The sequence below is a fragment of the Adiantum capillus-veneris genome, chromosome 5, assembly GCF_014529385.1.
Source record: "Adiantum capillus-veneris isolate H3 chromosome 5, ASM1452938v2, whole genome shotgun sequence".
Taxonomy (NCBI): domain Eukaryota; kingdom Viridiplantae; phylum Streptophyta; class Polypodiopsida; order Polypodiales; family Pteridaceae; genus Adiantum; species Adiantum capillus-veneris.
The window spans coordinates 15,333,831-15,356,853 of record NC_140935.1 but is presented as its reverse complement, the minus strand read 5'-3'; the positions used below and the strand labels follow the sequence as shown (position 1 = coordinate 15,356,853).

The 23,023-nt window shown below is 45.8% G+C and overlaps 1 protein-coding gene across 4 annotated transcripts in view; it reads left to right on the top strand.

Annotated features, from left to right (window-relative positions):
* The first annotated feature begins 1,113 nt into the window (after window positions 1-1,113).
* The window catches only part of LOC147456915 (putative serine/threonine protein phosphatase 2A regulatory subunit B''gamma), a 93,176-nt gene continuing 71,266 nt past the window's right edge, over window positions 1,114-23,023 (top strand). For all 4 annotated transcript variants that reach the window (XR_015188055.1, XR_015188054.1, XM_086511995.1 and 1 more), the window contains exon 1: window positions 1,114-1,420. Coding sequence is in view for 2 of the 4 variants with exons in the window: in XM_086511995.1 (XP_086368121.1) it covers window positions 1,262-1,420 (159 nt within the window). In the remaining 2 variants the exon portion in view is untranslated. The remainder of the gene's footprint in view (window positions 1,421-23,023) is intronic.

The window sequence follows — 23,023 nt, the reverse complement described above, 5'->3', positions numbered from 1 at the left end:
GAAATACGGTGCGTCGAAAAACGTATAACATGTTGTAGTGTGTCATGTCTATGGAGAACACTGGGTAGCCAAGTGCGGGGTGGATAACTGCTCTCACCCACTCGTACTTCCTTGGGAGGCTTTGCGCATGGAGCAAAAAAGCCGCGGCAACGACAACCCTGCGAAACGCAACAAAACTCTCTGATTCGAGAACCCGAGGTAAGGTCACGACAAGACGAGTTGTTTCTCACTACGATAGGTGCTAAGTGGAAGTGCAGTAATGTATGCAGCTGAGGCATCCTAATAGACCAAGAGTTTGAACTTTGTTTCTATAAAACTTGAATATAAAGACCCTTACGTTCTGTAGTTATATAAGGAGACATCTTTGGATTTCATCTCTAAGTTTGATGTCAAAGTGAATTCCTGTTGCCATCATTCCTTTCGAGTCTATATCCAATTTTTTTGTTGCATCTTCCCCTCTTTTATGAAAACGGATGTGAATCTGTCTCATTTTAACTAAGTTTGGTAAATTGTTACAATCCCAGTGAATCATTTTGCGGGTTGGAATGCGTGAAGAAACACACACACACACACACACACACACACATATATATATATATATATATATATATATATATAGAGAGAGAGAGAGAGAGAGAGAGAGAGAGAGAGAGAGAGAGAGAGAGAGAGAGAGAGAGAGAGAGAGAGAGCCATCCATCGACCGCCACTCACGGATGCAAACTGCAGTCTTACGAGTGAGCTGATGTTAGGCTATGGTCACGCGAGGCTTAGTTATCGAAAACTGCTGACAGGCGCTCAGAGCAAGAACCGGGAGCAACAGGTAGAGAGAGGAAGAACCGGACGCATAAGGAGAGAGAAGCAGGGTAGCGATCGGCAATGGAACCGCTTAGTTTTGTAACTATGCTTGAAAAAGCATAGTTGCAAAACTATGCTGGTGAAAAGCTGCAACTTGTCAGAGAGTTTTGGTGCAACTAAGCCTCGCGTGACCATAGCCTTAGTTCTTCTATTCTCTTCTTCTTCTTTCTATTATCTCCCTATAAACTGGTCCACCCTCCCTATGGACGCATAGATAAAAGGGAATCACACTCAATTGAACCTGATTTTTCAAAATACTAGCCGGTAATTTCTGCTCAACGCGCACACCGAGCGAACAAGACTTGCCCTTCTTCGAATCGCTGAAACTTGCGAAGGAAAGCTAGCTGGTTCAAGCGCGCGAACAAGGAAAGCAGAGAAAGACAGAGTTGGGGCCTCCTTTTAATTTATGGATTCTGCCATGGCGGTGGATGTGGGTTCGCTGGATCCGGATTTACTCCAGCTGCTGGAACATCCCTCCACCATGCCGTCCAAGCCCAACCCTGTCAAGCTCCCCCTCGAGGAGCTTTTCACCCAGTGGCTCTCTCTTCCTGAAACGCAACGACTGGTAAATATCTTTACAACTGTGCCCCACACACACACACACACACACACACACACACACACACAGAGAGAGAGAGAGAGAGAGAGAGAGAGAGAGAGAGAGAGAGAGAGAGAGAGAGAGAGAGAGAGAGAGAGTGTTTTTAACGGCCATGGGAGGCCAAACTCGACCTAAGGAACGATTTAGGGTGCACTTAGACTGCACGCTACACACTATGCCCATTTACACCTGGAATGCACGCATTGTCCACTGTGGTGTTCACATACAGCTGGGGAGAGCATGTTGGTGCAGTTCTCAGAGTTGTGTGATTGGTTGCAGCAAGCCATGGGTGGGGTGGGCAGGCAGGAACATCAGCTAAGCCTCTTGGTCATGAGTCAGCATGCCAACGAAGCATTGCTAAGAGCAAATGACGTGCACTCTGAACCGCTTCAAGTTGAGCGCGATTTGTTATTGGTTCACCTAGGAGAAAAACGTGTTGCTTGAGGCAGTGTAAACCCAGCCTTAGATCCCTTCTTCACATTCGGCTTTGGGTGTACAAACGCCCCAAAAAAGAAGAAAAAAGAAAAAACATTTAACTTTCGGGATTACATTGCAGGCATAGTTTTTTCATACACGGATGAAATCTTTTGCCCACGTATTTAGACGGGGGTGCATGGTGGCGTATGAAATCCAATTCTATGTGTGTGCAGCGTTACAGGCAGAATACCCTTTTTTTGGGAAAAAAATATGCACCTAAGTTTTGTCTACCTTGGGCTTGGACTTTGTTTTGCTACTAGTGTATTATGGTTCATGGATATATCGTACGTTATATTCTATGACCTGTCATTCAATGATCCATCTATGATTCTATCACACATTACTAGTGGCAACCGCAGACTTCACATTGTGAAGTTTTCGTCCGAGTTACGACCAGTTGATATTGTGCTAATTCTTTCTATCTTTTGTGGTGCGTATGCCCTATCAACTACCTCATTTGTGCTAATTTTTTCGATTTCATGCTTCTTTTAGTGCTAGGCTTCATTATGGCTGAGTCTGCCCTTGATCTCCGGTGTCATGATAGAAACTCAGTACGCTGAACTTTGTGTTGTTGTATGCTCATGTGTGTGTGCGTGTGGTGTGTGTTGTGTTGGGGAGCATTTGTTAGTACCTAGTTCTACACCCACTATTGGGCACTAACGACGTTAGTGGGGATGTCATGGTATTTAGTCAATACTATGCATGATGGAGCTGATGGTTATATCGTCTTGTGGGTGACTACCATGGGTCTATACCTTGCACTTTCCTTCAAGGGTGAATCTGGGCTTATCCTGGATTCATCTAGGTATATGAATTGAGTATTGTAACTTGTTTTTGGGGTTAATTTTTTATTGCTATTAGTCATTGTAATTTAATTTGGTGTATCCCCTTTAATTTTTGAGATCACCTTTGAAATCCCATGTATAGATTTTGCAAAGTCATACTTATGGTTGCTGTATGAAAAGACTATGATTGTAGGGGCTATAGTTGTGCTATACGCGACAACTTGTTCGACCATTTCTTGCATTTCTTGCATACTTGTTCTACCTAGCCTTGTCGTGCCTGCCCTAGCCCAATGGATGATAAATGTTACACAATCAAATGTTACACTAATCCAAACACTTGTTCCTTGTGCGGTTGTGCAACTAGTTAATTCCTTGGTTAGGGAGAGATAGAGAGAAGGTAATCACACCGCGATGGGGTCCCAACCAACCCTCTTAAGGGGTCCCCACTGTGTCACCAGAGTTGTATTTGCTTTTGAATCGCATAAATGTTGTGTATGGAAATGGTACCTTGATGCTCATGAAATGACGACAATACTTTCGTTGCAAATCGAACCTAGTAACAACTTGGCATGGACTGTGCTCTCTCTCACAGGCTCCTTTGATGGCTTGAGGCAACTCTTATGCCGAGGTGCCTCTTAGGATTGATCTAGCATTTAGTTTTGGCTTCTTGGACGAAAACTGTGTCTTGTCGTCGTCATCATTGTCATCGACATCATCAGCAAGTCCATTGCAGCTAGACCATTGTACCAGATTTGTGCAATCAATAGCAAAGTTTTGATGGCAGCCATGTATCTTGCCGATGATGCCGTTAATTGGTATCAAGTGTGGCATGAGGCACACTTGGCCGCGCACCTAGAGAAAGCCGAGGAAGGCGTGTCCCTTTCTTTCAATTGGGCCGACCGCCAAGACAAGCTCAAGGCGCGGTTCTTGCCACCTCAATACCTAGCGCGATTAAAGGAAGAATGGCGCAATCTCAAGCAAAATGGTACCCCAATCATGTCTTTTTCTAACCGTGTTTTGCAGCTTGGCACCCAATTACGCAAATTGGAAGAGAAGCGCAAAGAGGCTTTTATTTTCGGGTTGGACGAATATATCAAGTTTGATGTAGAAGTCTTTGACCCCGCAGATCTCAACAAGGCGGTAGCGATTGCTCTCGCACAGGAGATGAAGCACAACAAAGGAAGGCCTAAGGAGAACAATTCTTCTCACAATACGTCTCAAACTCCTCAGAACCCACAAAACGGTAAGAACAGTAACTCTTCTAGCCAATCTTCCTCTAATCTTTCGGAAAAGAACTCTCACAATGAATCTAAGGGTAAAGCTAAGACACTTGCTAGACCTAAGCTCACCCGAGATGAAAAAGTTGCACAAGGAATCATAGGAGGGTACATAACTACAGAAGAACAAGTCATCTATTCTAAAGAAGGAAGATGTTATCAATGTCACACTAAGGGTCACATAAGACGAGATTGTCTTAAGAACGAACCTAAAGAACCCACAAAGGAACCCACAAAATTCACATCTTCTATTAATGCAATCAGAGAGCACACTAATGTGTCCCAAGTTTCTCACGATCATGCTGATGCATCTCTCATGCATTGTTATGGTTATGTGAATGGTCAACGCATTTTAATCTTCTTTGATTCTGGTAGTATGCATGATGTGATTAGCGACTCTCGTGAGGAGCGCACGTCTAGAAGCTTGATCCATTGATCCCATTGGGGCCTCTGGGTTTGCGCCTAGCATGTACTCTTTGTTTAAGTTCCGACCCCATTTTTTGCGTATGTTTGGTGAACGGCTTGGCACTCTATCACTTTGTTCATCTAAATTGCATGCGCAATCTTTTCGGAAGAATCGTATTTTTCTAGTCACTTTACATGGAATGAGTATGTTCGTGGTTTCAGGAATTTTCCTCCTCGGAGATTCTTGAAGAAGGTGGACCTATGTCCATAGTCGAAGTTGGAGCATTGAAGTAGCCACTGATCACTTTGTCGCTTTCGGTGCGGCTTAAAGAAGCAAGTAGTGCAGACCTTCATGAAGTTCACGTATCACCCGACCCACGCATCGGAGTGGGCTGGCGAAGAGTCCTTCCCAAGATTCCAGATGTTGTTGGCGATCTCTCTCAACGCGATACAGTTCGGTACCAGTACCTCACTTTGAAAAGGAGGGGATGTCACGTGCACATCTAACCCTATGTGCATGTTGACAAGCTACTTCAGGTCTAGGGTTTAGGTCAGCTTAGGAAGTGTTCTGGCCGTGCATGTCCAGGCACTTAAGAGTAGTTGCATATCCTCTGGTTGCGGAGAGCATGATCATCAGCATGACAATCAATAACCATCATGAGCATTTTACAGTGCACAGAACCCATTTTCCCTATTTTATCCATTTTTCACTTATTATTAATAAGTGACTTTGTTGGGAAACTGGGTAGGGCAAATTTGCTAAGTCTATAAAAGAAACCTAGCCCTAGCACTTTCTGGCAGAAGAAGCAGCAGAGTTTTAGCAACTGGCAGTGCACCTTCTCAGCGGCAGGAGACTCAACGTTTTCAGCCACTAGACAGCCTGGCGTTTTGGTACTTCCCTGATCAGCCATCGTTTTCTAGATCCTAGCCTTGGCGTTTTGCAGATTGCAGATCAGGACCAGTGTTTTGCTACACATCCCCTGGCGTTTTTGGTTGCAGATCAGTATCAGCGTTTTGCAGATTGCCGATGATAGATCAGCCCCTAGCATCAGCGTTTTGAATTTTCAGCACTACACCGCAGAATCAGCCCCTAGCCTCGCAGATCTCACCTACCCGCAGCAGATCCTTACTGCACCGTGAGATCAGCCAGCGTTTTCAGATTCAGCCCGTTGTCCGCAGATTTCAGCATCTACGTTTTCAGCACATCGTCGTCGCGTCGTCGCTATCGGCCTCTTCGTCGGCATAGTGTCAGAATTCAGCAGTTAGCAAATTTGTAGATTTCAGCCCCTAGCGTTTTCAGATTTTAGCCCGTCTCGTCATCGTCATCATTGTCGTCGACAAGTCCATTGCATCTAGACCATTGTACTAGATTTATGCAATCAATAGCATAGACCTCTCTCGCTATAGAGAGGGGGGCCCTTGGAGGAGGGTTTGACAACCGTCTGGTGTCGTATTCTTCCTCTCTCTCTCTCTCTCTCTCTCTCTCTCTCTCTCTCTCTCTCTCTCTCAGTCTCAGCACCTTCATTCACAGTGTCATTCACTTTGTTTGTGAGCATTTGCACTCTTAGTAAAGGAACGGAAGGCTCTCCCTTCCGTAAGTAAAAGGAACTGTAAGGTGCAGCGGAATGAATGTTTGCGCTTTGCTCAAGATGAGTGCTCCGAACTGTGCTCAAGGTTCCTTTTGTTATTATGGAAGGGAGAGCCTTCCGTTCTTAATGAGAGAATGCTATGATCACAAACAAAGTGAAGGGACACTGTGCGTGCAAGTGTATGAGAGAGAGAGAGAGAGAGAGAGAGAGAGAGAGAGAAGAGAGATACGACACCAGAGACGTTGTAAAACCCTCCTCCGAAGGCCCCACTCTCGTCGGTGAGAGTGGTCTACTATTGATTGCACAATCTGATACAATGATGCTGATGCAAGTCTAATGGCTATGTCGGCGATGACGAGACGGACACTAGGGCTGAAATCTGCAATCTTTCTATTGCTGTCCAAAAACGCTATGGGCTGAAATCTACTGTGGGTACAAAAACGCTGATTTTTGTGGTCTTTGTCGCTGAAAATCTGCAGGTTTAGGGCTGAAAACAGAGGTTCTTAAGGGTTGAAAACTGATGGTCTTTCCGGGCTGAATCAGCCACCTTTAGGGGGCTGAATCTGCAACTACTTCATTGCTGAAAATCGCTGCATTGCTGTGGGTGGTATCTGTTGAAAACGCTAGTCATGGGCTCCCAAAAACGCTAGGCATGCTGATGACAAAAACGCGAGGTGCTATGGGATGCTGCGGGGAGATCTGATGCAGAAACGCTATCTGCTGGGACTTGCTGGCGATGGTGCATATGCTGAAAACGCCACACTGAGATGCTTTGCAAAAATGCTAGTGGAAGGGGGATCTGCTGCTTGGAGGGAATCCACCAAGGCTTGGTCTTGCTGAGAAGTTGCTTGCTGAGCTTGGCTCCTGTTGCCTCTTTTGCCATTTAGTGCTAGTCTAGGTTTGCTTATATACAAACTTACTCAATTTGCCCTACCTACTTTCCAACAAAAGTCACTTAAAAATAATAAGTGAAAAATGTCAAATATAGGGAAAATAGGCTAAATGTACTGGAAAATTCTTCTGAAGGATTTTGATGGGAATGCTTATGATCATGCTGTGTGCAACCAGAGGATATGCATCTACACTAAGTGACTGGGCATGCACGGTCTACAAATAGACTCACAAAAGTGGAGGATCACTTCTAATCTAGACTGACTGGACTGACTGAACCCTGATCATGCTGTAGTTTGTCCACGGACACATAGGGTTGGATGTGTCACGTGACAGGAACCCTTGAGCACAGTTTGGAGCACTCATCTTGGGCAAAGTTCGACATTCAGTTCCGCTGCACCTTACATGAATTGCATGGGGACTCGAATCAGATGAATTTTGTCGCACATGGGGCAAAGTGAAAGATTAGGAAGCCCTCATTTTTCTTTGATGGAGGAGCCAAGGCCAACTTCTTTTCACTTGAATTGGCGGCTCGACTTGGAATTACGTCCGACAGGCTAAGGCCACATGCGGAGGCAGTTCTAGCGGCACCCGGACGGGATGTTTCCATTGGCAAACTTCGTTTGCAATGTCAGGGGTGTTTAGGGCACGATGACTTTTATATCATGGGTGTGATGTCCTCCGAGGAATCCCTTGGTACCACAAGAACAATGCCGAGGTTGACTATCTAGTATCGGGCTAAGAAAGGGACTTTGACAACTGAAGGGCAAAGAGATTGTACTTGATGAAATCTAATTTTCTTTAGTCGATTTTGCTAAAAGAATTGAATGATGATTGAAGGTCGAATATGTTTGACCCAGAAAAGGAACGACAAGATTTTCTGCAATAGGGGTTAAATGTTTCTCTATAGGCCAACCAAGCGAGTTGCCTCCTTTACGTCCTGAAGATCACATGATTGATTCCTGATAGTACACCACCGAACTGGCCACCTTGCAAAGTTAGCTCAAGGCAAAATAAAGAAACAATGAACCAGAACAGATTTCCACATTACGAGGATCGATGATATACTTGACAGACTTCAGAATTCTACTTGCTAGATTGATATGAAGAGTGGTTATCATAAGATTCGAATTGCTCCTGGAGACGTCTATATGACAGGTTGTAAGACGACTTTTGGGATTTTTAGAGAGTTTTACAGCAGGAGTTCAGATGGATCCGACCAAAAGTGAGACTATCCGCGATTGCCTGACTTGAAGAATGTTCATGAAGTTAGAAGCTTTTTGGGCTTGTGTTCTTACGACTGACGGTTCATTCGGAAGTTTGCATGCATTAGCACTGCTCCGATGCTACTGCCACACACGTCACACTGGGCCACAAATGACTTCCTGAGATCTGGCAAAACAATAACTGGATCTGAAGTCAACTTTTCCTTTAAGAGACTAAAAGCTGAAATCTCTTTTCGGTCCATCTGAAAGTGACCTCTTTCTTTTGCAAAGCGTGAAGAGGCGATGCTATCTCTGCAAAATTCCTAATAAACCTTCTGTAGTAGGAACACAATCCCAAGAAGCTTCTGACATCGTGCACAGTCTTCAAATCTAGCCATGTCTTGATAGCTTCGACCTTTGCGGGATCTATTCTGACACCATCCTTTGAGACTATGTGGCCAAGAAAGTGGATCTCTTCCAAGAAGAATTCACTTTTATTAGGATTGAGAAGTAGCCTGTGACTGCGCAGCTCTTCGAACACAATGGTCAAGTGACGCCTATGCTCCTCTTCATTCTTCGAATAGACTATCATGTCATCAAAGAACGTCCCAACAAACTGTTGATGCGAGCGGAAAATCCGGTCCATCATTCTGAATGTGGCAAGAGCATTTGTTAGCCCAAACGGCATCACTAGAAACTCATAAAGACTAAATGTCGTTCTAAACGCAGTCTTGTGCACATCCTCTAGCCTTATACGAATCTAATGGTACCCACTCTTAAGGTCTATCTTGCTGAAAATTGCAGCACCCTCTAAACGATCGAGAATATCATCAATTCGAGGAATAGGAAACCTATTCTTGATGGTATTCTTATTCAACGCAAGGTAATCAATACACACGCATCATGAGCCATCCTTCTTCTGCACTAGGAGCACTGGGAAGCAAAAGGGTGAAGAACTAGGCTGAATCAGCCCCTTCTCTAATAACTCCTCAACCTGGCCCATAATCTCCTTCTGCTGCGCCGCACTAACCCTGTAGGGAGGTCTATTTGGTGGGCTGCACCCTGGCACCAAATCTATCCGATGGTCCTCAGGTCTCTCTAGCGGCAATTGCGACGGTAATGAATCAGAAAAACAGTCACTAAACTTTTGCAAAAATGTTGACCTTTCTTTATCTAACACAGATAAATTTGATTGATCACTATCTGAGACATCACGTGCAAAAATCAAGTACACAGAAAGATGATTCTTTATTACAGAAGTGATAGCAGAAGTAGATACAATAGGGATTGACTCTCCTCTAAGGTTTACATCCAAGATGGGATTTTTGCCCCTATGCTGTACAGTGATCTTTTTGTTGTAGGCATCCAAGACTCCATGCACTCGGAACATCCACGGGATCCCCAACAAGGTGTCACATCCTTCTAGTAGCATGATGTAGAACTCTTCTGTGTCCACATACGACTGAATATGCAGACGTAGCTTTCCAATGATGGGAGTAACACACTTTGAGTGGCCAGGACATGCTAACCCTGCGTGTGCTGTGTACCCCATCTCTTCAACTCTGATGCCCAGCTTCATAGCTAACTCTGGTGAGATAAAGTTGGCTTTGGCACCTGGATCAAAGAAGATGAGTGCCGTATGATCCCTAACTTTACCCCATGTCCTGCATAACTCACTGGTATCTGTATTGGGCCTGTCACCCACCATGTCTGGCACCATACCTGCCGTGGGTTTAAGCTTCTTGTCTTTCTGGTCTTCTTTATCATTTGAGTCAGTTGGTCTTTTCCTTTGTGGACAATTGGTAGCAAAGTGACCAGGCTACTCGTATATAAAGCATTTATTTTCAGCCATTAGGACCTTCTTTTCCTTGAGCGACTTGCGCACAAGAAGTCCCGGCCGAATCCTTGTCCTTGGTGGCCTTTTCCGACCCCTGTGACGCTTCAGGAGCCGTTTTCACAAAGGGCTTCTTTGCTGAATTTTTCTGTTGCTGCCCTCCTTTCTCGTTGCTCGGAAACCCATTGTCCTCTCCTTTCAACAAGGCAAGACCAGTGTTCGCAACTTCCATAAGCTGAGTGAGGGTAGCCACTCTGTTGTTGGTACAATAATCACGAAGCCCTTTAGGCAGCCTAGAACAATACTTCTCTAGCTGCTCTGTCAGTGGCACAAATGGTCACTGAGAATAGCGCTTTACAAAACCTCCGATTATACTCCAGCAAGCTCTTGCATGAAGCTGAAGTAAGCTGGTGCCAATCTGCCATGATGTAGGCTTCAGATTCATTTGACAACCAAGTAGATGCAAACATTTGCTTGAAGTAAATCCAAGTGGCGGGTGCCTGTCCTTGCATTAACACTGTCGTCCACCATGTGAGCGCATTGTCCTTTAAGACAGCTTTCCTGACTTTCGAGCCCTCTATAAAATTCCCTCCTACATAAGCTATATCAAACTGCTGGAGGAAAGTGAGAGCCTTTGTCTTATCCTCGAAGCCACTGAAGGTACTGAACTTCACAACTGCATCACCTTCTTTGTAAGCTTTTGGCTTCTCTAGTGCCCCCAAGTTGTCATAAAGAATGGTCTGCAACATGGGCACTGTGGTAGGCATGATCGGTACATCTTGGCCATTCACATTTTGTGTTAGAGGTGCGATATCTGGTTGCTGTCCAGAAAACCAGCCATGCCAAAATGACCATGTGGCACCCCAAACTAGCCGTGGTTGCTCTGAAAACCCTGCTGCATGCCGATACTACCATACATGGGGTTTGGCACGATGCCTTGCATACCCCCAAACATTGTTCATGGCATGTACGACTGACTTCTAGGCGCATAACCAGCCATACTTTGGAACACTGATCCACCCCCGAAATACCGTGGGTGGTGGAAAAACTGGGTGCATAGCCTGGTATCCAGTTCCTTGTCCATTCAAGACAGCATGCTGGCTCTGAAAGGTGGCGGGTTGAACTGGCATAACCTGTGGAACAGCCACCTGTTCAAGCACGGGAGGAACCTGTTTTGGAGCCCCTGACTACGCAACATGCGAGTGTTCCCTTTCCTGCTGAGTCGAATGAAGTACTTGGGCGTGAGCCTCAACAAGCTCTGTACGCGGTGTAGGTTGCCTATTTTGCTGTTGCACTGGTGGTGCTTGCAAGAACTCCATAAACCTTGGATTCTGCACCAGCTGCAAAAGACATTCACCGCGGCAACTAACTGAGTCCTGAACGCATCATCCTCAAGTTGCCCAGTCATAAAGCCTTGTACTACTGGAGGGACATTCACATTAACAGGAGGTACAGACTGACGTGGCCGTGAGCTCTCGCCAATCTCGAAAACCATAGGGATTTCCTGTCTGTCTTTTGAAGAGGAACCCTCTTCCATAATGCCCTTCCCTTTGTCGGCCATAGTGTAATCCCGCGTTCCTGCACTCTGTGTCTTTACCTAAAACAGTCGAGGCTCACTCTTTGAGGAAAAAGTGATTGATGTCCCGGCAACGGAACCATGAAACCGGCCCGTGGGGCGGTAGGCGTTGGCTTTCACCCGAAATTCTTTACTTTAGACACACACAGAGAGAACGTGCAAAGGAAACCTGCGACGGGAATTAACACTTGAATACACACACGGCTCGGAAGCTAGAATGCCCCGAGCAGACGCCGACAACATGTAGGCCCCAAAATTGGCACCCCTTTCGGTATTTCTTTATTCTCTAAGAGGGTAAATTACAAAGAAGAGTCCTGGGAATCCTTTACCTGTATCCAGGCCTGTATCCCGTTGGATACTACTTGATTTGGCCAAATTTCGGCAGCATGACAACCCCAAAACTTGCGCGAAATCAATTCCCCTGTTGGATCTCACTTGCATTGGCGTAAACCCTTTGATTCCTGCCCAAAAAAACAGTAAATTCAGCTCGCTGTATTTACTGGTTTTTGCCCTGTTTTCAGCCCGAAACAATCCCCTAGCTGTCCTCTGCCAGTGGGGCACGATTCCCAAGTGTTCTGGCGTCCGTATGGCTGAAAAACAGTCAATTTTTTGCGCATACACAACGCTGAATTTGCACCTGTACGGTGAGGTTATGACCCTCATCGGTGCCTGCTTTGGAGTAGTAGCTAGCTACCCCTCTTCCTGCTCAAGGAGGCTCTTGCCTCAGCACAAAAGCATGAACCCACACAGCTGTACATCAGTCAAATGAAGAGCCCTCTTGTGGGGCATCACATAACTGCACGTAGGGGAGAGAGAGAGCAGTGTGTAGTGTGCAGGGCATCACTCCTAGCACCACACTGTACATGGGAGGGAAAGAAAGCACTCCGTAGCTCTTAACCTGTGACCAAAAACCAAATGAAGCCTCCTCCTAGCTCAAAATTCAGCGCCCAATTTTCTGCATGAGGCAAGTGCATGAAAATTTGCCACTTTGGCGCATTTACAAGCATTTTCCCGTTTCGGGTTTGCCGCCTAAAAATCTTCTGACTGGTTGCTCAGTTGACTTCGTGGCAGAGTTGTAAAATGTTCCCCTAGTCATACCAGAGGTAATGACGCGAACACATTTCACGGCCCAAAATAGCAGCTCCCTAAATTTTAGGAAATGATTCCGTTGGGCTCCCACTGGTCATCTGACCATCTATCCTCATTGGGACCGCATCCAAAAGTGCAATGTGGCTCAACTGTCGGATTCTTTCTGTTGGTAGTCCCACCTTGACTTTGTGCCTTTATTGAGTTCACTTCCTAGTATCCACCAACTTGCTAAGTGCGACGGGGGGACCTACATGATCTTGATATGAGCCTAGACATCCTCTTACTATACGAATTCTAGTTCCGACCACTTCCCATCTGCTGGTAAAACTACCGTTCACATTGGCCGTACAATGTCCGACCGTTTGCTACTTCAAAAAGAGGGTCTCAAAAATAAAACAAAACCCATTGGGAAGAAACCAACAACTAAAGCTAGCAGTTGCCACGTCCTCGTGACATGGTTAACAGCTGCCACGTCCGCGTGACAGTGAGTTCACCTCGAAGGACTTTGCACAGTGGTGCAAATCAAAGGGCATCTAGCAACAACTGACTATTCCTTACACTCCTTCCCAGAACGGAGTTGTTGAGTGGAAGAATCGGACTATCATGGAGATGGCTCGTGCGAGGCTTGCGCATGCTTCTTTGCCCCGGGTTTACTTGGCAGAGCCGTGCAACACGGCGGCGGTTGACATCCAGAACCAATCTCCTACCCATGCTTTGTAGGACATGACTCCCTATCAAGCTTACTACGGGCGCAAGCCCTCAGTCTCACACTTTCGAGTTTTTGGGTGTTCGGCCTTTGTCCATGTGCCAAAGGAGAAGCGACAGAAGTTAAACTTCAAGGCGAAGAAGGTCATCTTCCTTGGCTATTCACGAGAATCTGATGGATATCGGCTTTATGATCCTGACGCAAAGACCACCATAGTTAGCCGTGATGTGACTTTAATGGAGCTCTTCAGCACACATGCAGAGGGGGCAGCATCCAAGCCTACCTAGAGATCGTATCTAGCTCTACAAAACAGACATTTGTTGTACAACTTTTTGCATCGTAAATCAAGTCTATTTTTGCAACCATTTTCTTTGTATATTGAGCTCTCAATGAGTCACTAGATTATCTCTACATTAACTATGTGTAAGTTTTGAAAAATCACTAACGTACCCACCATAGCTTCATTCTTGAGAGTGCAATTAAAGTATTTTTTGCTCATTAACAAGATCAATTTTGTTCACTTTTTTGGATACTTCCAATTTTGGGTGGATTTTGCTTGATTGCATGAGTAAATAAAAAATCTTGCTTCAATTAGTGATTGTGTGTGCAATTAGCCCTTTGAAATAGCTTTCAATTGATTGCTTAATACCTTCCTACCTCCTCCTCGTCCACCTCCTACACCTAATCTACCCTGTTCTTGTTCCTGTACCCTCTACACCGGAGCCAGTTACTTCACCCAATCATGCCATGTCAGATTCCGATTCTGATGTGGATGATGGTTCTCCTTCGGTGAAGGCGATCTCACCTTGCAAGGAGAAGTTAGTACTTGGTTGGCTCTACTCTACGGTTTCTTTCTCTGGAGTCATGAAGTTAGTAGACTCGCCAAACCTTGGATAGCCTCGACGTTCTGCACGCCTCAAGGGCACGCAAGTTTATGATGGCGCAGAGCTCGTGAACTTTGCACTCATGTCTCAGATTCAGGCTTCACTAGTTGAACCTTCCTCGGTGGAGGAAGCACTCCAGCATGATTGCTGGAAGCGTGCCATGCAGATAGAGAAGGACGCTATTGAGCAGAATAAAACTTACTTTGGTTCCCAAGCCCAACAAGCGGAAGGTGGTTTCTATGAAATGGATTTTCAAGACAAAGTACAAGGCCAATGGTTCCCTCGACAAACACAAGGCGAGACTTGTTGCTCGGGGTTTCACAGACTAGGCATGGGACTTTGACGAGACCTTTGGTCCCACTGCTCGCATGACTACCATACGCACAGTGTTTGCTCTTGCAGCCAACTTTGGTTGGCCTATCTTTCAGCTTGATGTCAAAAATGCGTTTTTGAATGGAGATTTGGATAAAGAAATTTATGTGGAGCAACCTCCTGGGTTTCGTATACTAGGCAAGGAGGATTGGGTCTATCAGTTGTGGAAAGCATTGTATGGACTGAAGTAGGCTGGACGACAGTGGTACCTCACACTTGTCACAATTGTGACCATGTTGCAGTATTACATCTACTCCTAGTTGCAGATATGCGAAGTGCCATGCCAAGGAGGACCCCTGTGCTTGGATGGTCACGACCCTTCGCTCAAGAGACGTGTCTCTTCGCCAAAAGCCACACTCCTTCGACGACTGGTCAACACCCTTCGCTCTACGGGTGCGACTCTTCGCCCAATGGTTGCACTCTTCGCCGAAAGGATGTCTCTTTACGTCTAAAGTCATGTCTCTTCACCAGGAGACACGTCTTTTCATTTGCGTCTCTTCGTCTCCTATATAAGGAGCCTATTGTACTCAGTTTCATTCATGCAGTCATCAATCAACACAGAGTATTATGAGTCTTGTTTCTGAGTTCAGTTCAAGTTTCTTAAGTCTTAATCATGAGTTTAAGTACTTAATTAAGGATTAGTACCTAGAATCCTTAACAGTGGTATCAGAGCAATTTTTTTTCCCGGGACCCAAAGGTTGTGAGCCTCTCACCCTCACCGCTACCCTCTCCCCCCTTCATGATGTTTCATGGAGGAAGCAGAAAGGCGAATCCTACAGGCGATGTGTAATCGACACATGTAACCCCTACCTACACCCTCACCGGACGAATCACACATCCTCGGCATATGTCACAAACGGGAGCGCATAACAATATAAAATACATTTGGATAAATAGGATTTATCACTTATTACTGAAGCCAGAGGATATAGAGAGAAATAAATAGAGAGAGAGATAGAGAGTGAGAAGATCGACACAGTACTGGGGACCAGAATATGGGCTGGTCCCCCCCGTAATAGTATCTTTATTACTGAGGAGAAGTCTATACAAGCACTTGAACCGAATGTATTACCACGTTCGTTCTAGAATAAGACTTGATGGTTCCCGGAAGCCTCAGCTTCCAATTCCTAGGGCAAAACCCTATTCCAAGGAACTTCCGTTCCTTATTCCAGTTCCTCGAGAATCAAGGTTCTCGCCTCTGGATCTCACCTTCCAGACTCATGGCATGGCATCCCTGCAACTCTTTTCCAACTCTCTTTCCAGAGTCCTCTTCCCGCAGAACAACTCTGCTTTCCCGGACACGAAGTCCTTACTTGGGAATCCCAACTTCCGGATCACAAATTGAGAGACTACCTCTCTCCGATCCGTGGATCTACTTCCCAAACTCGGGTACGAAACCCTTGGGCTGATCTGGCTCTAGTTCCTCAGAGCGCTTTTCTCCTGCAGAGGCTCATACCTTCCTCTGCTCCTACTCCCTCACTAAGAGGAAGTACACCTGCAAACAAATACTCAGAGTTCATAACATGAAAATCGTTACCTTCAAAGTCTCGACGCTCGAAACGCAACTCCGTTCTCGAAAAGCAATTCCCCGGAAGAGATCTCTCCATAGAAAATCCTCTCTTCCAATCCTACTCACAAAAGAGGTGTGTTCTCGAGTTCCTTCTCGTAAATGAGCCCTGTCTACGACGTTTATGGGCTGAAAACAGAGAAAAACAGCAACTTGTCACGATGGAAACACGCTTCGTAGACACTTCTTCGCGAGGGAACTCGTGCACTGGGTCTTGGCGACATCTGGTACACTTGGGGCAGCCATGGGCATCACCGACAACGTCTTTCTTTACGGCTGAAATCTGCAGCAGCATCTCCTCCTTGCAAAGATTGGTCCTCCCCTCTAAGTGAGGGCATGTGATGCTTTTATAGCTCCTAGCCACGGGCACGAATAGCTGCTCGTGTAGAGATCGCGGTCTTTTTTCTTTTCTAATTTTATTTTTTTATATATATTTTTTCTGTTCTGCCAGAAAAAGAGAGAGAGAAAACGTTGGCTGACCTGTTGCCTTATTTATCAGATGGCTGCCCACTTATTAAGTGGGCGGCCGGTGTATTTTAAAAATAGTCTGTACTTGCCCAAAAACTCAATAAAACCTTATAAGTTAAAAACAATGCTTTCACAGCACTTCCCAGGCGTCCCTGGATGCAATCACATGCACAGTTGCAATGCCGACATAGACTTCCTCGCGGGAAAGCATCTGCTTTCCCGAAAAGCAATCCCGCTTTCTCAAAAAGCATTTGTTTTTCCTCAAAGTTTCCTCTGAACCCATCTTCATTCAAGTGCTTGCTTTTTCCTTGTGCACAATTCTAACACAGTTCGGAATTTCCTCCCGACTATGGATATTCCCTTTCCGATGCACCCGTCACCCACCTTGTGACGCATCAGGAATACCCATCACCTAGTCCTTTCCGACCGAACTTACGGTACAATCTCCTTCACGATGCTCTATGTTACCCATCCTATGACGCATTAGAGATGTCCGTTCCCGGGTGGTCGGATACTTCTTTCCGATGCTCCCTGTCACCCATCTGATGTGACGCATCAAAAGTACCCGTTCTTGGTGGCCTTACAGATATTCCCGTTCTCAGTGTTCCCGTCACTTTAAATGACGCACTAGGAATACTCTGTACTCGGATGTCTCCAATGAGAAAAGCCCTCTCACTTAAAATTCCAATAATTCATTTAGAATTATTTTTATTTGGTGTTCCAAGCAAGAAAACCCTCTCACTTATAAATCCAATAATTCATTTAGAATTATTTTTCTATAGGATAAAGCCAATTTAGCAACATCCCTCTCACTTATAAACAGTTGTCCTCAATTGTAGAGGTCCAACTGAACTGCCGGGGAGAAACCGGAAAGATTCCAAATCTTGCTCGATGGTGAGTTGAGCTAGTCCTTTCTCAAAAGAGAACTTAAAAATTAAATGAAACAAAAATTCAAAAATTCAATACTTCGCTTAGCGGTTCATATCCTTCCTCTAGTACCTCGAGGATATCCTTCACCATCATCAAACTTACGAGCAGTGGAATAACTCGTCATTCGCGTCTTTCCAACAGATCGAATGTTTCCTCATTCGAGAGTCTGTTAACTCAATTCCACTTTCTCAATCCGAGAAGAATAATCCTCCTAGAAATCAATCTAGGTATCTGTCCTTGTGCATAATCCTGCACTGTTAGTCCAGAGGGTATTAATCCTCCCTTTGGCCTTCTCAACCTCGAGAAGAATAATCCTCCTAGAAATCAATCTAGGTATCTGTCCTTGCGCATAATCCTGCGCTGTTAGTCCAGAGGGTATTAAACCTCTTGTGTCCTCCCACATAGGGAATGCTCAAGTCATAGAGCTGCGAGCATTAAGCTCGATGTCTTTCTTTCACAAACAAAGTTTGCGATCACCTTAAAGAAGGTTCTTGTTTCGGGCCGTCGCTCAACATAGGCGGACGGTTCCAATCCGAAGATTCCTTGTGCACGGCGGCACTTCCTTCCAATCTTTTCCTCCTGCGAGTTATTACCACCAGCAGTGTTTTCCAAACGCCCATTAGAGTCTCTTCCTTACAGAATCATAAAAAATGATTCACCTTGCGAGCATCAATGACGATTTGCAAAATCTCAGGCAGATAGGATTCTAGCCATAGCATTTTCTAAACATACGTTCAAACCCGGTTCACAATAGAGCGAACCTTCTTTGATTCTCAGGGATGTTCTCCCATATGTAATTCTTACCATTTTGAAACGGTTGGCGAACTATATTCTTACGAACATAATAGTTCGAATTTATTCCAGCAGCGTGTAAATGCTACTTGACCTGCTCATGGAGAAACATATACCGCAACCAAAAGTTGCTACTGTAATGGTAAAGGCACATAGCGTACTCAATGATCAACGACCATCGGAAAACCTCTTCTCCGTAGAGAAACTCAAATTCCTTCTACCAAACATATCTCAAATAGAGATTCTCGTGTCGGAATATTCTTGTGTGCAAAAAGGCGCTCAAGAGAGTATAACAAACTCTCGTCCAATTCCTTGGCATAGGTCTGCATCTTCGTGTGTTATCCATGTACTCAAAAGTGTACATAATTCTTAAGCTCATAGTTACAAGGGACGGGGGGAACGGGCCCTAGGGCCAGGGGACGGCCGTAACCGGGCCGGGAACGGAAGGGAACGCCGAGGGACGAACGGAAATTGGGCCGGACGGGCGGGTCGCAGGGGGGACGGACCGGGGATGGACGGAACGGCCGGGGTCGGACGGGGTCCATTCAAAAATTTGCCCGTTTTTTACCGTTTTTAACGGATGTGTGCAGCCCCAACTGCCATATTTTTGGAGCCTTGGCCCTTGGGAGGCTATAAAAGGCTCCCTTGGGCCTCTTAATACTCATAGTCTCAATGCTCATTCCATTTCCCTCAAGCTCAAGGCTCAAGCTACTCAAGTCTCAATCGTCAATGCTTTCCTCTTTACTCAATGCTCATTGCTCAAGCTTGAAGCATGACCAATGACTACTCTACACTCTAGTCTCCACTCTCAAGTCTCTCCCTCTTCTACCCACTTTGAAGTTTGAACTTTGAAGCTCTCCTCTCCCTCTTCTACCCACTTTGAAGCTCTCCTTTACTCTCTCTCCACACAAGCTCTGCTCTAACTCTTCTTACTTCTAAGCTCTACTCTCTCGAGTCTCTCCACCATCATGTCATCTCAAGCCAACTCCACTTCTCAAGCCGCTTCTTCTCGAAGGAGGCCCGCCGTGCAAACGTGGTCGTGGTGGGATGAAGTCGACTTTAGCTCGCGTGGCAAAGGTGGCGGTGCAAGACCATGGATGTGCAAGCTATGTCCATACAAGAGATCGGGTGGTTCAAACAAAGTGCGAGCCCATCTTCTTCATGAACCTGGTCACGAGGTGAAGTTTTGCCCTCATGTAGCTCCCGAGAAGAGGTTGGATCTTCTTGAGAAGCTCACGGTGTATGAGGTTGCGGAAGCGGCCAAGAGGGGCCGTTTTGTTGCCGTTGATCTCTCCGCCACGGCGACACCGCGAGAGCAAAGGGAAGCCAACCTTGACGACATCTCTCGAACCTTCAAGAGCCATGGATCTACACCGTCCTCTTCCGTTCCGCATCGCCAAACCACTCTCAACGAAAATTGGAATCCTAAATTGAAGGAAGAGGTGGATAGGTCGGTTGCCCGGTTCTTCTTCCACGACCACATTGCCTTCCATGCTTCGCGGTGAGTTTCCCTTGGCATATGCACATTGCAATCTTCCATTTTGTATTCATAATGGGTTATAACTTCTCGACTCTCGACTCTCCATACTAACACAACATGCTCTATTTTGTGTGGATAGGTCTCCATACTTTCGAACCATGGTTACGAAAATAGGGGAATATGGCTCCTCTTATGTGCCACCTTCATTGGAGAGGCTTCGTACCACCCTCCTTGACAAAGAGAAGGTTGCCGTGGAGCAAGCGGCCCAAGCAACAAAGGATTTGTGGGAGACCAATGGCGTCTCTCTTCTTGTAGATGGATGGAGTGACACCCGCAAGCGGTCCATCCACAGGGTGGTGGCCTACTCTCGGGGGGAGATGTACTTTGTGGAGTCACATGATGCATCCGATAGTGGCAAGGCCGCCGAGATGCTTGCTGCGGAGTGGACAAGCACCATAGAGATCACCGGCTCGGAGAATGTCCTTTGTATGGTTGCAGATGGAGAGGCGTCAAATAGGGTAGCCGGAGCTATCATAGAGGGCATGTATCCCAGCATCCATGTCACATTTTGCATGGCGCATTGCCTCAATAACCTCCTCAAGGACATAGGGAACTTGTCATGGATTTCACCCACCATTGGTGACGCCTCTCGAATTGTCTCCTTTGTGCTCAACCATCAAAAAGTGCGCCATGAATTCTCAAAGAGGAGCCACTTGTCCTTGCTCAAATATTCAGAGACAAGATTTGCATTTAATTGGCTTATGCTAGGCCGCTTGTCTACATGTGGCGGAGCCTTAAGGGGCCTCTTTCTCAGTGATGAGTTCCAGGCCATGCCGGAGTCTACATCAGCAGTAGGATTGAAATGCCGAGAATGGGCCGACGACGCCGCTTGGTGGGAGGAGGTGAAGACTCTTAACGCCATGGTCAAGCCTATTCTACACCTACTTCGAGTGGTGGATGACTTGCAGCCATGCATTGGCAAAGTCTACGAAGCCATGGATCGGATGATAGAGGCACTTGAGAAGCTTGTGCCTGACCCTGTTCAGTATGTGGAGATTCATAGCTTGTGTGAGTCGAGGTGGAATGGATACTACTCTCCACTTCATACGGCAGCTTATGTGCTTGACCTTGAGTTTCAAGGAAGGCGTCAAGAGACCGACAAGGAGGTGAGCAAAGGATGGCGGCTTGCATTGGAGCGCCTTGAGCCTAGCAGTGACATTAGGCGCAAGATTAGAGACGAGCTACTCAACTACAGGCAAAAGAAGGGCTCCTATGGATGTGTAGATGCACAGCTTGATCGCAACAAGATTGGCTCGGTTTTGTGATGGGAGGACTATGGAGGAGATGGTCCACATTTGCAGCGCTTGGCTGTTCGTGTCCTTAGCCAAGCATGTACCACTAGTTGCTTGGAGCAACTATGGAGTGTGTACAACCACATTGCCTCTAAGAAGAGGAATCGCCTTGGGGTTCAGAGGGTCAATGATTTGGTGTTTGTGAGCGCTAACTTGCGCATGCTTGCCAAGAGCGTCACACACAAGGCAGATCCTTTCACTGAGTGGGAGATGGCACAAGAGAATCCATCTATGGCCGATTCTCTTTTGGAGGAGCTAGAGGAGGATTTCGAGCCTTAATGCGAGCCTCCCGAGCCCTCATACGTCGCTGACGACCTCGACTACGACGACGATGTGGAGATTCAGCAGGTGAGCACTTCTTGAGTTTGATGATCATTGATCACTCGACTCTCTAGTCTAGACTCTTGAGTCTACGACTCTACCTACTACATAGCCCTTTGTACTTTTTGTTATCCTTGAGGCCTCAGGCTTGTCCTAAGTTCTTTAGGCTTTTTGACTCTTGAGTCCTTGTGGCATGCACTTCTCATTTTGTATCCATCGATCATCGATGTTTTATTAGCACATTTCAGCCTATATGACTCGTGTTCTTTGGTCTATTTAGTGTAAATTTATGGTCAAAGTGATGCTCTATGTGTGTGGCATGTGTGTAGGTCAAAAAATGCCAAAAAAACTCTTTTTTTTTTTGCCGTTCCGACCCTCGTCCCTGTTTCCTGACTTTTGCCGTCTCGACCCCGTTCCCGACTCCGACCCGCCGTCCCATGTAACTATGCTTAAGCTGTGTTAAAGTTTCGGTGAACCTGGGAAATTACCTTCCCTTCGTAAGATCCTTAGAGCGAAGACGCTCAACTTGGTGATCACTTGGCTTGATCTTAAGCAAAACCCGCTCATCAAATAATTTAGGATTTGAATCCTTGGATTCCTCAAGCACAGGCCGTGGTCGTCGCTTGTTCCTTCCCTCCTAAAGAGAGTGTTCATTCACTTGTGCAAAAAGCACTACCATATCTTCCCTTACCGTGTAGGGGGTGTGGGCTTAAAGAGTATTCAAGCTTGATGAAAGCTTTTCTTTGCTGGAAAGCTCATAATGGTTCCTTCATAATTTTCCTACCCGCAGTAGCAGGTAATGTATTCGGGAATTACCGGATACCAGATCAATAGTTGACCTTCCGGCTAGTTGAGCAAACCAATTCATCTCAGAAAACAATGTTTCAGTTTGATCCTGCTCTCATGAACACTCGAGAGTGGTAGTCCCGGTTAGACATAACCATATCTTGTGCAAAAGAGCAAACAAGCACAATGCACTTTATGATTTCCTCAAAGATGTAACTTTGATTGAAAACCTGCCCTCTCACTTAAAGTTCGAGGGTCTTCTATTCAAGAACTCAGGAGTTAGATTGAATTCCCTTACTCCAAACTTTCTGTGTTCAATGATTCCCGTCCCACTACGGGGATTGGATTCTATGTACACTAAGGTGTACACTTTCAACTTTTATTGTTGACTCTACCATCTGTTGCAAAGTATTTTGCAGATGGGTTTACAAAATTCAGGCAAAAGTCCTTTGTTGAATTTCTTCATCTTTCCTTCCTCAGAGAGGATCGAGAGTGGAGCTACCTTGGCAAGAGTGAACCACTACTTGCTTTGACTCACTCGTGTTCCTATTGGGCAAACCCATCCCAATCTTCTTGGATGCCTTCCTCAAAGTGTAGAGGAAAAAAATTTGTTGAAAAATTCAGCCTTGAATTGAATCCAAGTCTTGTTGTAAGTTCCTTGCAGAGCTTTGGTATACCACCAAGTACTTGCAATCCCCTTGAGGTGTTTGGTCACATGTCTCACCTTCAACGCTTTTCAGAAATTGCCGCCTGCAAAGGCAACTTCAAACTATCGAATGAAAGC